Source organism: Nicotiana tabacum, unplaced genomic scaffold, assembly GCF_000715075.1.
Source record: "Nicotiana tabacum cultivar K326 unplaced genomic scaffold, ASM71507v2 Un00003, whole genome shotgun sequence".
NCBI lineage: Eukaryota > Viridiplantae > Streptophyta > Magnoliopsida > Solanales > Solanaceae > Nicotiana > Nicotiana tabacum.
Genome location: NW_027438241.1, coordinates 1,355,114 through 1,371,904, shown reverse-complemented (window position 1 = coordinate 1,371,904; position 16,791 = coordinate 1,355,114). Strand labels below are relative to the sequence as shown.

The window sequence follows — 16,791 nt, the reverse complement described above, 5'->3', positions numbered from 1 at the left end:
GATAAAAGGTATTGAGATTCAATTAAGGAAAATATCTATGGCTCTGAATAATCGTCCCCATGGGACTTTACCTGCAGACACACATGTCAATCCGAAGGAGCAGGGACCGAATCAACTTATGGCGGTGAGCCTGAGAAATGGTAGAGATCTTGATTTAGAGCAGGAAATTGCTCGTGAGAGCCAGTCATCTGAAACACTTTTGACAGTGCCAATCGAGTTTGATGAGTCAACTAAGCTAACAGAAGTAAGAGTGTAACCAGCCTATGAGGAAATTAACAAAGAACAAAAGGTTGTGGAGGAGACTGATAAAGTGCAGGAGAAGGCATTAGAAAAAGTGCCTGAGCAGGATCTAACTCAAGCTACAACAAAGAAGCGACCTCTGGCACCCTTACCGCAGAGGTTGGCCAAATATCAGAAGGATGAACAGCACAAAAAAAATTCATGGAAATGCTACCTTAGGAAAATTCATGGCAAATGACTTCCCTAGGATCAAATATATCCAGATTACAGGTTAACAGTTGAGGCCCTAAACCTAGTCCAAGCATCCAGATTAATATTAGGACAAAGTGCCCGTTTAATGCATATACCAACCATACTCAAAGCTATAGACATGTATCTACCGTGGAAACTCAATAATCATTTAAAAAGCAGCAGAATATCTGTATTAATCAAAGTTTCTGCAAACATACACTTGATACATACCGTGCCTTTGATCTTCTCTACATCTTCCATAATTTCTCTGAAACTGAAACCAGTCCAGTCCTGCAATTTGGCACGGAGCACAAGCATTCAGTCCTATGAATCAGCAGTGCGTGCAGATTCTTTCCCCTTCTCTCACCTTACCATTTTACTATCTTATACATAGCCTCTATTGGTACTTTTACCTTCGGTGTGTTAAAGTCAAGAAGCTCAATTTCCCACTGCACGTAAGCACCTTCAGGAACATTAGCTGGCCTGAGCACATGAAAAATGAATTATAAAATGCTATGATTAGCGGGGAATTCTCATCAGAAAAGACGTGTTCGTGATGATCAGAATTCAAATTGAGAGCACCAAGAAAAGGCAAAAGTACAAGCCCAAGTTTTCTACCTCCTAACCTTTCAAATTTGTCATAAGCATAATCAGGCGGCCATGTTACGAGAGCTATCTCTCCAGGCAACATCAAACGAACACACATTTCAAACCCTTGAGGTACCTAGATGTTGAAAATAAAGAACTTAGTCATACAAACTGGAAGAATTAAAATCAAAAGAATGTTTAACTCCTAGATACAGTATCCTTGTAAGCAAGCTATACTGACAATGGTGAAATAAAAAGACAAACAAAAACAAGGAATAGATCATGTTATGAGGTCAAATGACTTACAAGCCCTTCTCCAGAGCTGAACTCCAAAGGCTGACCATTGTTATTGAATTTTGTATCGAAGAACACCGTCTTTTCTTCATTAAGAAGCAAGCCTTTGTAGTGTACACGCAGTAGACTGTCTTGCAGAGGGCAATCCATAGGAAATTCACCTAATTATTTCATAAAAGTGCGAATGCTTTTTTCAGTTAATATTAACCCTACCGTATAAACGCAACAGGTGTTCATGGCATTGGAATCAAAAGGACATCTAACACCTCCATCAATAGGAACATCTTAAATACAAGAGTGAAGACAATAACTGTCGACTCCATACAGAAACCAAGCAAAACTATTATCATATCTTACCATGAATACAGTTAATATCCTATAACAAAGTCCCATAAAAGAACGACCTTGGTGCCTAAATAAGAACGTTTACACCTAGATTAGTCATGGACCTTTTGTCTGTCAGTAAGTGTTGACCACTAATTAAGGAGTCGTAGGATAGATTAGCGGCAGTCAGACACTATAGTAGATAAGTTATAAGTATCATGCAATATAATTTAAAATAAGATGGACCAGAAGGAGTGGGAAAACTCTTTCTGGGTTTTGTAAATCAACATCCAAGTGTTTTCACCTCACTGGACATCTATTCCTCCCAATCATTAAGATAATTGTCGTCTTAAAAGAATTGGCAAATTTGAGGTTACGTCAGATTCAATTGCATTTACCCAAAAGGGAAATAATTAAGCAAATGATGTAAGTAAATAAATGAGCTATAGTTTCTCAAAATAGTCAATCATAAATACTGCAGTTTAACAGTTGAGAAAGATAACCAATTCATGAAAAGGACATAAATTTAGGGAAGTAAATGCCGTGTGAAACAAGGGAATAAGATGAATCACCATGTGGATAACAAATAGACTGTACTGTAGGTCTCAGATAAGCTGTTTGATTCTGATATAAATACTATTAAAACCCAAAAATAGAATAGCTCAATTGTCTTGTGTCACTCGGATATATTATACAGTACTTGACAGATCATAGAGATGAGGGGTGCTGAAGAGGTAACAATATATAAGCTCAAAGTCGCGTGTGGAACTTAAGTCTCAACGGTACCTCTTCCATCACGAATTCGGCATTTTATGAGGCGTCCATCGCCAAGCACATCTCGCACCTGCGTCAACAATACCCGCATTTAGATTTTCAAAGCAGAAAAGCAGTAAAAGATAAATCGAGCAGACTTCTTCCTTGCCCATAAAATGTAAATCGCACTGAAGTTAAAAGTCTGCGCCACTTTTCCAAATTAAAAAGCAAATGCATAAAACACAATCAACCAAACAAATCATACCTCAATACTAATCAGTTCGACTCAGCCATACAAATTTCATATTCATTCTCGCTTTATTCAGACCTGTTTCGTTCCAACACTAAGTAATTTGTTTCTTACAGGAATTAGGAGTTCATTAATACTATATGTTCCCTAGATCTCTCACTTACCTTAGACATATTCCAACTAGATTGAAAAAGATGCCTGATTAACGCCAGATCTAATCTAAGTGTAATAATAACAACTAAGTCTTAATTCCAACTAGTTGATATCACATATATGGATCCTTTGCTTCCATTGTATTTTTTCTCTGGTTAACTTTACCCATCATTCCACAAATGAGTCACTACCCCCAAGAAGCCCAAAAATCTGAAACAAATATGAGAAACCAAAATTACACTAATTTGTGCTCCATGGAACCTACACACCACACCAGTGCTCTGAAGAAACAAGTTCCTTTCTTTGGCCTCAAGCATATTAGTCAACAATGGAGACACATAGACGTTTATGTTTACACCTGTGGTTATCTTTGCACCCATCCTTATGAAAGTGGAATTCAAGCATGAGATTATAAAAAAATGGTAAAGTAGTTACAATTATAATGAAATACTTCCTACCAATAGAGAAATTATATCAAGCACAAGCAAAGGCGGATCCAGGATATAAACTCTATGGGTTCAATTTTTAAATTTTTTGCATTGAACACATTATACTTTTAAAGTTATGGGTTCATCTCTACTATTTTTAAAATTTTAATGAATTTTACATATAAAAATTTACTCAGCGTCGAAAGTTATGGGTTCAATTGAACCCGGTGAGTATATGCTACATCCGCCCCTAAGCACAAGACAAAAGATCATGATTACATTCAGAGGAATACACCAAATTATAGTGGTGAGGCTAAACAAACACCAAATTGAAAGACTGAACTCATTAAACATGTAACTGCGAGTTACTGAGTGAAATGGGAATATCATTGAAGACCTATGTTACACTGACTTGAGTATTGGTATGTATCAGGGTATAGGTTACAGGTGTGTATACAACACCTACATGTCATCAGAGTATGGTCATTGATTCTGATGTAGCTTGATGACTGAGTGAGGCTGAGGGCCTGATTGATTCTGATATTGATACTGATTTATGATAGCGCTTGGGCTGAAGGATCCCCTCGGGAGTCTGTAACACATCCCCAGTGAGCGCGGATAATATTATTGATGGATGGATTTCCCTGGACATGGATTTATCCGAAGTACTTACTACCTGGAGATGGATTTTTCCACACGGTTGGATTGCCCTTTTTTCCTCGGTACTGGGTGACTTATAGTCACTGTTGTATATGTTCTGGGATGTATTTCCCTGGGCCGTATAGGCCATATACAGTACCGAGTGGTTGAGCATGATGAGTGGAAAGTGTGAGACAGTGAGATTGAGTACTCTTAGAGTGTGAGTACATAATTCATCTCTGAGATACATTACATTGACATGCACACATGACATACAGGCATATAGATGTCTTTTTCTCATGTTGTATGGTATTACATCATTCATGAGTTTCTCACACATGTTGACAGATGGGCATAGTGATGCATTTGTTTTACACTGGTTATCTGGAAAGAAAATAAAATATCTTATTTATTATTATTGAAAGGATTTTTGGAAAAAATTATTGTTTTCAAACTTATTCATATTTTTGGCAACTTCGGTAAATGATTTGGGTTTCAATGATGTACTTGAAAAGGGCAGAACTATTTTTGGAAATCATGATTTTGCTGTGCATCTTATCTCTGAGTTACTTCTTGTATTATTTGCTTTATGTTGTTATGAACTATTCTTGGTATTTGGTGGTGGACACGACCTTGGTATAAGCTCGTCACTACTTTCAACCTAAGGCTAGGTTTGTTACTTACTCAGTATATGGGGTCGGTTGTACTGATACTACACTTCTGCATATTACGTGCAAATGTTGGTTGTTATTGTTGCTGTGCTCGATGGTTGCCGGATTCGAAGATGTACCTGCGTTCCGGTTGTAGCTGCCTCTTGTTCATGGTAGCCTTAGATTTATAACAATCTATTCATGTACATTTCGGACATATGATGTATTATTTCATATCAGTTTTGTAAATTCTATTCTTAGAAGCTCATGATTTGTACTACCAGTTCATGGGAAAATGTATAAGATTAAGACCTTTATTTACTTAAATTGCTTTAATAATTATTATTGGAATTGGGTAGTTGAAAGTTGACTTACCTAGCGGGTTGAGTTAGGTTCCATCACGACTAGTTGGATTTTGAGTCATGACAAGAGTCTACTATAGTTAGTGTCAAATGCCAATACAAGAGAGAAAAGATAATACGAAAGGAGAAACAAGGATTACAGATGCCGGCAGCTACCTCATAAGTCTCTGATAATCAGCTCGCGCACGAACTCAACGACCATCATAACCGTACACACCTGGATCTGCACATGAAGTGCATGGAGTAGCATCAGTACAACCAACTCAGCAAGTAACATAATTAAATAAGGAACTGAGAAGAAATGACAAGCTATAAAAAAATACAGATCATTTCAAAGGTTTTTAGTAAAGGATGAACATGCTTTCAAATCCGGTGGTATAAGTCAAATCAGTTCGAGCTCAAGTGAAACAGATATGAATCTTCCAGAAATTTCACAACCACAATAGATAACAACTAAGTGCAACAATAAATAAAAGCACGTACATCCTCTCAAGACAGCAGTCACTCAACTCATCTCAACAGTTCATACTCTCGGCTCTCAGCCCTCAATACACACTTTCAATAGGTACATGCACTCACTTGGGGTATGCAGACTCCAGAGGGGCTGGTTGCCTGAGGGCATTGCCAAGGTGAGGAATCGAATTTGAGGGTATAGTGAAGCTTCGGAATTGGGCGAGTTTCCAAGTTAGAAGGTGTCATCATTCTGGAAAGGAGTATGTCAAATTATTAGGGACCGTGAGTGTCCAGGTGCGAGGCACACCGAACTGGGAAGCCGTGCTAGCAGGACCAAGAGGGTGCATGTCTATAGGGCGAGTATTGAAGTACTACCGGGAGCATTGGCTACTTGCTGAGGAAGTGACAACTAGAAAACAAAGAGCTTTGTTCGGAAATGCGGCGATGCTATGACTTTGGGAATGTAGTACTCACCAAAGGTCATCCCAAATGCTGGCCGAATGCCGAGTGGGACGACAGAGCTAAGATGTATCCTCCACATTGATTGTGGGAGGATCCCGCCTATGCAAGAGGCATATGGGTGAAGTCGTGGGACTGGAAGCGAACACATCTTCAAGGTAGTGAGGGAAATTAAAAGCTACGGGAGCGGAATGCTACGGGACCTATGCCAAGAGGGCGTCTTAATGCTATGGGAGCAAAAGGCTACGGGAGCCATGCCAAGGGCATCTTAAGGCTACGGGAGCGGCATCAGAAGAGCACATTGATGTGCTAACCTGTGAAGGAAATCTTTAGACGGACATGAAGACCGTGAGGGTCATGGTGTGATTGACTAGTGTGAGTCAATCACAAAGTGAGACACCACAGGGTGGAAGTGCGGAGGCACTTTCCAAGTGAACACCGAAATGAGGTGAAGTGCAGAGGCACGCTTGGAAGATACTTGGGGGAGAAGTGCATGGGGAACAACTCCTTTTGAGAAAGGACTTCGAGGAAGTCCAACCCACAAGACAAAGGGAGCTGAAATGAGCATACCTGAGAGGGCAGACTCCGGGATGTCTTAAGCCATGATGTGTCATCAGGGAAGATGACATTATGAGTATGGGAGGATGTCACAACTCGCACTTTGGAGTTCTGATTTTGGCCAAGAACTGGTGAGAAAAGGTCCTTCTAATGGTGTGACGTAGAACTGTCTACTCGGGCAACTTGGGCTTTTTAATTGTAAGCATATATAAGGGGGTATAGGTGATGAAAGCTCCGACCTGCCTCCCACATACGTGCTGCCACCAAGCCATATCGAACGAGCTACCTTGGGGGCAACCTCAAGGGCCTGCCTAGATGACTTAAAGGAGTGCCAAAGGTATCCATACGAGTTTGGGAACTCGTATGAACGTTGCAACGCCTTCGGGCTAGCATTGGGCATCAAAGTGGTGCTGGAGGCTCGATGTGTGGGATGGCCAGCCCCGCGGGCTGCCGAATGTTGGAACGAGACCTCCGTGCCGATTGGATACTTAACGCACCTATCATAGGGCCATCATGTGTCGACTTGTGAGCATCGCTTGGGTTCAACCATGCAAGCAAGGGTCCATTGGCCTAAAGGTGCAGTTGTGGGGCGACACTGCACTATTCGGGATGAAAGCGTGTCGCGAGGGCAATGTATGGGCATGGCACGAAAGACGCGCATGCCAATGGCCAAGGGCTAAAGGTTGCCTTACTCAGGCGAGGAAAGAGCTAGTCGCGGATGCACTAGGCGAGTGTCAAGCTTGAGGATTGGGCTGTGCACGCTGGAGCGATGCTGAGTCTTGGGCGAGGGACAAGACATGTCCTAAGCCAATCCCCCAGGGCGCACATGGATTGTGATCCTAAGATGAAGCGCCACGACATGTGTAGGGCCAAGGGCCTAGGCATCTTACGGGCTGCACAAGTTGGGGTGAGCCTATGGGCAAGCCTCACCGACAGGCACAAGATTATGCTTGGGAATCCTGGGATAGGAAACAGGCTGGCCTGCAGCGAGGGGAACTTCAGGCGCCGCACGGGCGAGCAGGTGCCGCTACCCAATGTAAGGATTTGGGCCCATGACATTGAGCCTCTCAAATCTCTCTAGTCTTTTCTTCTTATCATCACTCATAATAGGACCCACTTGGGCCTGAGCGACCGCATCCGGTTGGGCTGGTAGTACCCCCGGTGTTTGAGGTCCCTGCACCACCTGCTCTGAAGTATGGGCGGCAGGAGACTGAGTTCCTCCACTGGACTAAGAAGTGGATGGTACGCCCTGAACATATATCGCCTGAGCAAGGCTAGTGCAAACAGTCAATATCTGGGTGATGTGATGCCAAAATGCTATACTTTTGGCACATTACTCTCCTTATATTTTGTTGGTCTAATGATTTATTGTGCGCTATTTAAGCTAAATTGTGTTGTTTTATGTGTAGGAACATCGGAAGGAATCATCAAATAAAAATTGCACAAAAAGAGGACAAAAATACAAGAAAAGAGCACAAAAGCATCAAGTATCCAAACCGTGCTATAGACCAGGCTTAGCACAGAGCTCGCCTAGCACGGTTTAGACCATGCTACATAGCTCATCTAGAACGGTTTATTCTGCACTACAGATCTCGCCCATCACGGTTTATACCGCGCTACAGAGCTCACCCAGCAAGGTTTAGACCGCACTATAGACTAGGATTCGTGAGGTCTATAGCACGGTAATTAAACGTCGTGGATTAAAAGACCCAAACCAGAAAATTAAACCTGGGGATTGACATAAATACTCCCCAAATGAGTTATTCTAGGGTTGGACATAACTTTGGAGAAGAAATAGGTTGTCAAGCACTGTGGAGCAAGAATCAAACGAGTTTTCCCCTCCTTTATCTCTTTACTTTGTAGTTTTATATCTTTTAACATTATGTTGATTGTTGTTGTATTTATGAGTAGCTAAATTCTCTTATCTAAGGTTTGATGGAACCTATTGGAGGATGATTCTTTACTGCATTTAATATAAATTTGTCTTTAATATTTCTCTACTTGTTCAACTACATTTTCATTGTTCTTAATTGAAGAGCTCTCAATTAACTGAGCCTATTTAGTGTATATATTACTCGAGAGAGAGTTCTCATTTAGGTAGTTGTTGAACAACATCACTCCTTACGTAGTTGAGAGATCGATACGGATGGTTTAAAGGCGGGATTTGATATAACAAAGCCTTGGTGCGATCGTCGTGAGTGGTATATTAGTGTCAGCTAGCGTAGTTCGAGAGCATACGTCTAGCAAATTATAGTAGTTACTCGATAGAGATCTACGACACTTAAAGTACTCACGATAGGTAGAAAATATTTAGGCGAATTTATAAAAAACGTAGCGGGGAAGATTCCGGCAATAGGGGAAATCATAACCTTAGACTTTTCCAAATCTTGTCTACAATATTTACCTTGTTAGTTATAAATTACTACATTTTTAATTACTTTGATCTTAGTTAGTAAACTCTCAAATTGTTATATAATATTTTTGAAAGTTGATTACTTGAATTCGTGCAAAACTATTAGTTGTAATTAACACGTTATTTCCCTGTGGAATTCGACTCTGGACTTGTAAACCGAATTATATTTGCAACGACCTCTTAGTCCTTTTTATAAGGCATAGTTGGGCGTGATCAAATTTTGGCGCTGTTGCTGGGGAAGCGACAGTGTTACTAATTACAACTATAAGAATTTGTAGGATTATTAGTTTAGTCAATTTTGTCCATTTTTATTCGTTATATTGAAATTTTAACGTTTGTGGTCTTATGTGTTATAGGTGTATGCCTATAAACTCTTCAAGAACTGGTGAATTGTTTGAAGCATTACTGGATTCTGAGAAAACTTTCAAGGCATTAAATATTTCAAACAAGAAAGACAAACAACATCATCACCCAAGAGAACAAATTGAACCAAACATGGGTGACACTTTGGATAATCAAAACAATAGAAACAATTGGAATGACCCGAACAATGAGGGTGTGACACCTTTTGTGCCAGAAGTAGCTTTGTATGATTGGGCACAACCTACTGCTGAAAATTTGACAACTGCAATTGCAGCCCCTCAGATACAAGCGGAGTCATTTAAAATCACAAAAAACATGCTACATTTGCTGCAAAACAAGGGACTGTTTTCCGGGTCTTACATTGAAGATCCACAACAACATCTGAAAAATTTTCTGTCAATTTGTGTCACGCAAAGACAATCGAATATGACACCACAAGCAATAAGACTGCTATTGTTTCCATTCTCAGTGACAGGAGAAGCCTAGACTTAGCTTAATTCGCTCCCCATAAATTTCATTATTACTTGGGAGGAATTAGTCAAGCAGTTTTTGAACAAGTTTTACCCACCAAATAAGACCGCCAAGCAAGTTGATGAAATATTGAGCTTCAGGAAGAAACCAGCTGAAACATTACAAGAAATATGGGAGAGGTTTAAAGGTATGCTGGTTAAGTGTCCACATCATGGCGTTCCAGATCAGATGTTGGGACAACGATTTTACTAGGGATTGGCAGATAATTTGATGGCCAATATTGATGCTTCAGCAGGTGGAGCATTTTTGAGCAAGTCATTTAGAGAATGTAAAGTCATGCTAGATAAAATGGCTCAAAACTCAGGCTGGATGACAAGAGACACTACAATCACCCCTATAGTTCACTCAGTAGCATTGGACCCAAACAATTCCATAATCGAGAATATGGCTACTCTGATGACACAAATGAATATCCTCAGCAAGAAGATTGATGAATCAGGCCTGAAGCAGGTACACATAGTTGACATGACTAAAAGGGATTATGTACACCATGCATTAACCAACCATACGTGTGTTCATGGAGTGGTGAAAGTGACAACCAGAACTATCAAGAGAACATGAACTATGTGGGAAACTATGGAGGCCAGAGGAAAGGTGGTCAGAATTGGGGGAAGCAAAATCAACAATATAGACCAGCACATCAACAATACAATAACACCAACAATCCTGGAGCTATGCAACCACAGGGTCAAGTAGTACATTACTAAAGGCAACATGGGTACAGTCAGCATAATCAACAGATAGTTATCAACAACCTTAACAACAACAGCTAGTGAGAGAAGATGATGGGTTATCTAAAATTAAAGGAATGTTGCAGCAACTGATTGGGTCTAATGGAAAAATGCAAGAGAAGGTGGAAGTACATGAGTTAGCGATAAAAGGTATTGAGATTCAATTAAGGCAAATATCTATGGCTCTGAATAATCGTCCCCAAGGGACTTTACCTGCAGACACACATGTCAATCCGAAGGAGCAGGGACCGAATCAACTTATGGCGGTGAGCCTGAGAAATGGTAGAGATCTTGATTTAGAGCAGGAAATTGCTCGTGAGAGCCAGTCATCTGAAACACTTTTGACAGTGCCAATCGAGTTTGATGAGTCAACTGAGCTAACAGAAGTAAGAGTGTAACCAGCCCATGAGGAAATAAACAAAGAAAAAAGGGTTGTGGAGGAGACTGATAAAGTGCAGGAGAAGGCATTAGAAAAAGTGCCTGAGCAGGATCTAACTCAAGCTACAACAAAGAAGCGACCTCTGGCACCCTTACCGCGGAGGTTGGCCAAATATCAGAAGGATGAACAGCACACGAAAAATTCATGGAAATGCTGAAGCAAATTCAGGTAAACATTCCTCTAATTGATGCTTTGAGGGAGATGCCCGGTTATGCAAAAATGATGAAGGACTTGATGTCTCGTAAGTTAGACTTCCAAGACTTGGCAACTGTCATGTTGACACAAACTTATAGTGTTGTTGTGTCAAGACCTATTGCTGAGAAGTTATCTGACCCCTGAAGCTTCACAATTCCATGCACCATAGGTAGCTATGCATTTGCCAAAGCTTTGTGTGATTTGGGAGCAAGTATAAATCTTATGCCATTGTCTATCTATAAAAGGCTAGGCATTGGAAGAGCAAGGCCCACATCCATGTTACTGCAGCTAGCTGACCGAACGATAAAAAGGCCCTCATGTATACATGACGTTGTACTTGTGCAAGTTGGAAAATTCGTGTTTCCAGTAGATTTTGTCATTTTGGACTGCAAGGTTGATGAGGAGATCCCCATAATTTTGGGAAGTCCATTTTTAGCCACAGGGAGAGCTCTGATTGATTGTGAAACGGGGAGCTGAAAATGAGGCTGAATAATAAAAAAATAACATTTAATGTGTAGAAGTCTATGCGGCAACCCAGTGAGTTTGCAAATTGCTCTTTGTTAGACACAGTGGATGTAATCATGGATGAAGATGATGAGGCACTTAATGCAAAAGCCCTCTAACAGCCTGCCTTATGAACTTAAAAGAAGTAAATGGTGAGGACTTAGCGGAATGGGTGTTGGCTCTTCAAGGGCAAGGGTATTGGAAAAGAGAGCTCAAATTCGAGCCTTTACACTCAGAAGAAATAAAGACCCCTCCATCCAAGCCATAGATCGAAGCACCACTACAATTGGAGCTGAAACCACTACCATCTCACCTCAGGTATGCTTTCTTGGGACCTAATTCGACTTTACCTGTTATTATCTCATCTGGTTTGTTAGATGTGCAGGTAGAACAACTTTTGCAGGTGTTGAAGGAGTGCAAGAATGCAATTGGTTGGACCATTGCAGACATTAAGGGTATCAGCCCGGCCTTCTGTATGCATAAAATTCTATTGGAAGATGGGCACAATTCCTCTAGAGAACATCAAATAAGGTTGAACACTAACATGAAGGAAGTTGTAAAGAAAGAAGTGATCAAATGGTTAGATGCGGGAATTATTTTTCCCATCTTAGATAGCAATTGGGTTAGCCCAGTTCAGTGTGTGCCAAAGAATGGCGAGATGACTGTTGTGCAGAATGAGAACAATGAGTTAATCTTAACAAGAATAGTCACGGGATTGCGGATTGGCATGGACTACAGAAGATTGAACAAGGCCATCCGAAAAGATTATTTCCCAATGCCGTTCAATGATCAGATGCTAGATAGATTGGCAGGGAAGTCACACTTTTGCTTCTTGGATGGATGCTCGGTGTACAATCAAATATCTATCGCCCCGGAGGATAGAGAGAAAACGTCATTCACATGTCCATATGGAATTTATGCTTTTCAGAGAATGTCGTTTGGCCTATACAATGCACCCGCCACATTCCAAAGGTGCATGATGGCCATCTTCACAGATATGGTAGAGGAATAATGGAGGTTTTCATGGATGATTTCTCAGTGGTGAGAAACTCTTTTGATGATTGACTTAGAAATCTTAAAAGAGTGTTGTGGAGATGTATGGAGACTAATCTAGTGCTAAACTGGGAAAAATGCCATTTTATGGTACCGGAAGGTATAGTCTTGGGATACCTAGTGTCAAGTAAGGGCATTGAGGTGGACCACGCCAAGATTGATGTAATAGAGAAGCTGCCACCACCCACTTCCGTCAAGACAATAAGAAGTTTCCTTGGTCACATCGGTTTTTATAGGCGGTTCATAAAAGATTTTTCCAAGATTGCTAACCCTTTGTGTAAATTGCTTGAAAAACATTACCCTTTTTGTATTTTCTGATGACTGCGGGGTAGCTTTCGAAGGATTGAAGAAGAGGCTAGTGTCTGCACATATCATAGTTGCACCCGACTGGGAGAAACTATTTGAGCTGATGTGTGATGTAAGTGACCATGCTGTGGGAGCAGTACTTGGACAAAGAAAACATAAAATCATGCATCCAATCTACTATGCAAGTAGAACATTGAATAGCGCTCAACTAAATTACATAGTGACAGAAAAAAGAGATGCTAGCAGTGGTGTTCGCATTTGACAAATTCTGGTCCTACTTGATAGGTTCGAAGGTAATTGTTTATACTGACCATGCTGCTCTCAGGTACCTAATTGATAAAAAGGAAGCAAAGTCGCGCCTGATTCGATGGGTTCTACTCCTACAAGAGTTTGACTTAGAAATTCATGACCGAAAAGGGACAGAAAACCAAGTTGCCGATCACTTGTCCACGCTTGAAGGAGCTGAAACGAAGGTTGAGGTGGAAAATATCACGGATACTTTCCCGGATGAACTGTTAGCCACGAGCCTTGAGGAAGCGCCATGGTATGCAGACATTGCAAACTACCTGGCAAGCGGTATTATTTCCTATGAATTGTCTTCTGTGTAGAAAACAAAGTTCTTTCGTGATTGTCGCATGTATTTCTGGGATGAACCATATTTATTTCGGATTTGTATTGATAACATGATCTGGAGATATATTCCCGAGATAGACCAAGCTTCTGTTTTGCAGGCATGTCATGCTTTGCCTTATGGGGGTCATTTTAGAGGAGTACTGCTAAAGTTTTGGAGTCGGGCTTCTATTGGCCGACGTTGTTTAAAGATGTACATTTTTGGGTAAAGAGCTGTGATGAGTGTCAAAGGACGGGGAATATTTCCCGTCGACATGAGATGCCCATGAACCCAATCCAAGAAGTGGAAGTATTTGATGTATGTGGAATCGACTTTATGGGACCATTTGTTAGCTCATACATCAACAAGTATATACTAGTAGCAGTGGACTATGTTTCAAAAAGGGTAGAAGCTGTAGCACTCCCAACAAATGATGCGAAGGGAGTTATGGCTTTTCTAAGAAAAAATAACTTCACCCGATTTGGAAGTCCAAGTGCGATCATTAGTGATGGAGGAACTCACTTCTGCAACCGAGCCTTCGCAAAGTTGATGGAAATATATGGTGTACACCATAAGGTTGCCACTCCGTATACCCACAAATAAGTGGTCAAGTTGAGGTGTCAAACAGAGAAATCAAGAGTGTTTTGACCAAAACTGTAAATGCTACTAGGACTGATTGGGAAAAAAATTGGATGATACACTATGGGCCTACTGCACTGCATTCAAAACTCCGATTGGTATATCACCGTACAAATTGGTGTTCGGAAAGGCATGTCACTTACCGGTGGAGCTAGAACATAGAGTTTTTTGGGCATTATGGCAATTAAATCTTGACATGGAGGTCGTTGGTACAAGTAGAGTCACAAAACTTCATGAACTCGATGAGTTCCGTTACCATGCTTTTGAAAGCACCATGCTGTACAAGGAAAGGATGAAGATCATGCACGACAAGCATATTCAAGAGAGGATTTTCAAACCCGGAGATGTCGTGTTGTTGTATAATTCAAGATTGAAACTATTTTCCGGAAAGCTAAAATCTAGATGGTCGGGACCATTTAGAGTGGTGCAAGTACTCTCAAGTGGAGCCGTAGAAATTGAATCCTAGGATGGAACGAACAAGTTTAGAGTTAATGGGCAAAGGTTGAAACATTACCTTGGCATGAATGAGGAAAATGTTGTATCGGTGATTCATTTGAAGGAGCCTCAATTGTTGAGTGAACCTTAAGTTTGATCGCATGCGTCGTGCCACGACGTTAAATCAGGCGCTCATTGGGAGGCAACCCAATTCGTACTTAATTTTAGCTTAACTATAAATTTTCGTTTGTTTTATGCACTAACAAGTTTTAAATTTAATCTTGGTGTCTGAACAGGTAATGGAGCATGATGGAAATTATGGCGCTTGGAGTTGTTTACAAAACGAAATAAAAATTACATGCATATGCTCCAAACAACACTGCATACCTCGCGACACCCGGTTCAATGCACAACGCACCTGGAAGCAAACCTCGCGTAGCAAACTTTTCATCTTGTGGCACAACTTGCATCGCCTGCTGTCCAGCGTGATTTCAAGCTCGTGTCGCCTAGTCTTTAGCGTGCTATAGAGCTCGCCCATTGAGGGTTATTGCGAGATCAATCTTGAGCAGCCTCGCGTCGCAAGGGAAATAGCGAGAAAAATCCTGGCATTACGCCTCACGTCTCCTTCTTCATAGCTCGTTAATGAGGTCGCGTCGCCTGGTAAGTTTCTCGCTGTGATCTCTCATCGCCAGGAAAGTTTCTTGTTGTGATCTCGCATCGCCGGGTTCTCCGCATGCATTAGAGATAGCCTCGCATGCTCCTTTTCTTGCGTTGCCAGAAATGGTTCTTGCTCGCTATTGGTTTCACTGGCCATTCCGCATTTTCGCTGTAAAAGCTCAGCTTCATAGATCGACATGAACCTCACATCCTACTTTCCAGTGCTTGCTTGGGAGCTTGCCCAGCAAGAGTAGCCTCGCATCGCGCGGGTAATCGCAAGGTCCAGCTCGCGTTTGCTTCGCTTCGCTCGGGTTATCACGAGGTAAGTTTTCATTGCTTTTCAAACTTACCTCGCACCAGACCTCGCCCAGCCAGAAAATCAGCTCGCTATGGACCTCACATCGCATGAGTTGTAGCGAGGTCCACCTCGCGGCAGCCCTAGCGTCGCCAGCATTGCCGTGCGATAAGAAGCTCGCGTCGCCTGCGTCTAAGATTGCTTAGTATTTCGCCTCGCCAGGTAATGTGTTTTAATATTTTTTTAAACTTAGTTTTCTAACTTGTTTATTTTAAAACATCACTTAGTTTTCTAACTTGTTTATATTAAAACATCACTTAGTTTTCTAACTTGTTTATATCACTTTGTTTTCTAACTTATTTATATCACTTTGTTTTCTAACTTATTTATATCACTTTGTTTTCTAACTTCTTTCTGTTAAAACACTACACAAACGCACACACCTCACTCTACACAATACACTACTCGTCCCTTTTCCCTTCCCCTCACATACAAATTTCATTGAAGACCTTCCTCATCATCTCTTTAAATCACTTTGGACCTCATTTGAAGAACACTTTAATCCTCCTAATCATTTAAGGTTTGTTTCTAACTCTTTTCTTTGTCAAGAGTTAAGTAATGCGAATTCAACAACTTGTGGGTATATCGTCATAGCAACAATGTGCTTGCTCGCCCTAATCCCATAAACCCCATAGGATTGGTATTGTTGTTGGGTACAAGGGTGATAACATGAAATTACCAAGCATATTTGGGGAGGGTGAGGCGATCTCTCATCTATACAACCACTTTGACAACACTAGTGCACGCTAAGTGTTTGTTGAAATGCCTCAAAGACATTCTTGGCCCAAATGGAGTTCCTCTCTCCGAGATTGTAATGACTAATGCTTTGTTGCATTGCAACACTCCAAATTGCAAGTTTAGGCGGGATAAATAGTAGCAATATGCATAGCAATTGTGGTAAACACCATTTTGCGATTGTTTTATTCTCATGCTAAAATAATTAGGTGAAGTCTGAGTAACCTCAAAATGGTTGACCATCATATAGTGAACTCTTAAGTGTGGGATCGCAAGACCATGTTTTGAATTGATTCATATGCTTTATCATTGAGGAACGTTCACTTATGTAGGTACGAATGATGATGTTGAGGAGGGAGCAGCGGATAACGAGTGGATAGCTACAGCAGGGGCTACTAAATGATATTTGTGGCCTAAAGCCAAACTTCAATAAGGGCCCCCTA

The 16,791-nt window shown here is 41.1% G+C and overlaps 1 protein-coding gene and 1 non-coding gene across 3 annotated transcripts; both read right to left on the bottom strand.

Annotated features, from left to right (window-relative positions):
- Window positions 1-504: 504 nt before the first annotated feature.
- Window positions 505-2,557, bottom strand: LOC107811156 (peptidyl-prolyl cis-trans isomerase PASTICCINO1-like). Of its 2 annotated transcripts, none has more exons than XM_016636034.2 (5): window positions 2,464-2,557; window positions 1,366-1,514; window positions 1,098-1,195; window positions 885-954; window positions 505-762 (listed from the first exon to the last, which is right to left on the bottom strand). In XM_016636034.2, exons 1-5 carry the CDS (start codon window positions 2,540-2,542, stop codon window positions 637-639), a joined length of 522 nt encoding a protein of 173 aa, XP_016491520.2. In that variant the 5' UTR covers window positions 2,543-2,557; the 3' UTR covers window positions 505-636. The 2 variants fall into 2 exon arrangements, with proteins under 2 accessions (XP_016491520.2, XP_075104724.1); XM_075248623.1 differs by having other exon boundaries at window positions 671-762; window positions 1,090-1,195.
- Window positions 2,558-9,740: 7,183 nt separating this feature from the next.
- Window positions 9,741-9,847, bottom strand: LOC142178856 (small nucleolar RNA R71). Its single transcript, XR_012707069.1, has one exon. It is a non-coding gene; the product is annotated as a small nucleolar RNA R71 (small nucleolar RNA).
- Window positions 9,848-16,791: the final 6,944 nt, after the last annotated feature.

Excerpts from the sequence above, each read along its gene's own strand:
- LOC107811156 (XM_016636034.2), bottom strand. The coding sequence starts at position 2,542 with ATGCGGGTATTGTTGACGCAGGTGCGAGATGTGCTTGGCGATGGACGC. Across the intron at positions 1,515-2,463 it reads CCGAATTCGTGATGGAAGAG|GTGAATTTCCTATGGATTGC; the intron begins GTACCGTTGAGA and ends TGAAATAATTAG. Across the intron at positions 763-884 it reads TTGACTTTAACACACCGAAG|GACTGGACTGGTTTCAGTTT; the intron begins GTAAAAGTACCA and ends GCCAAATTGCAG.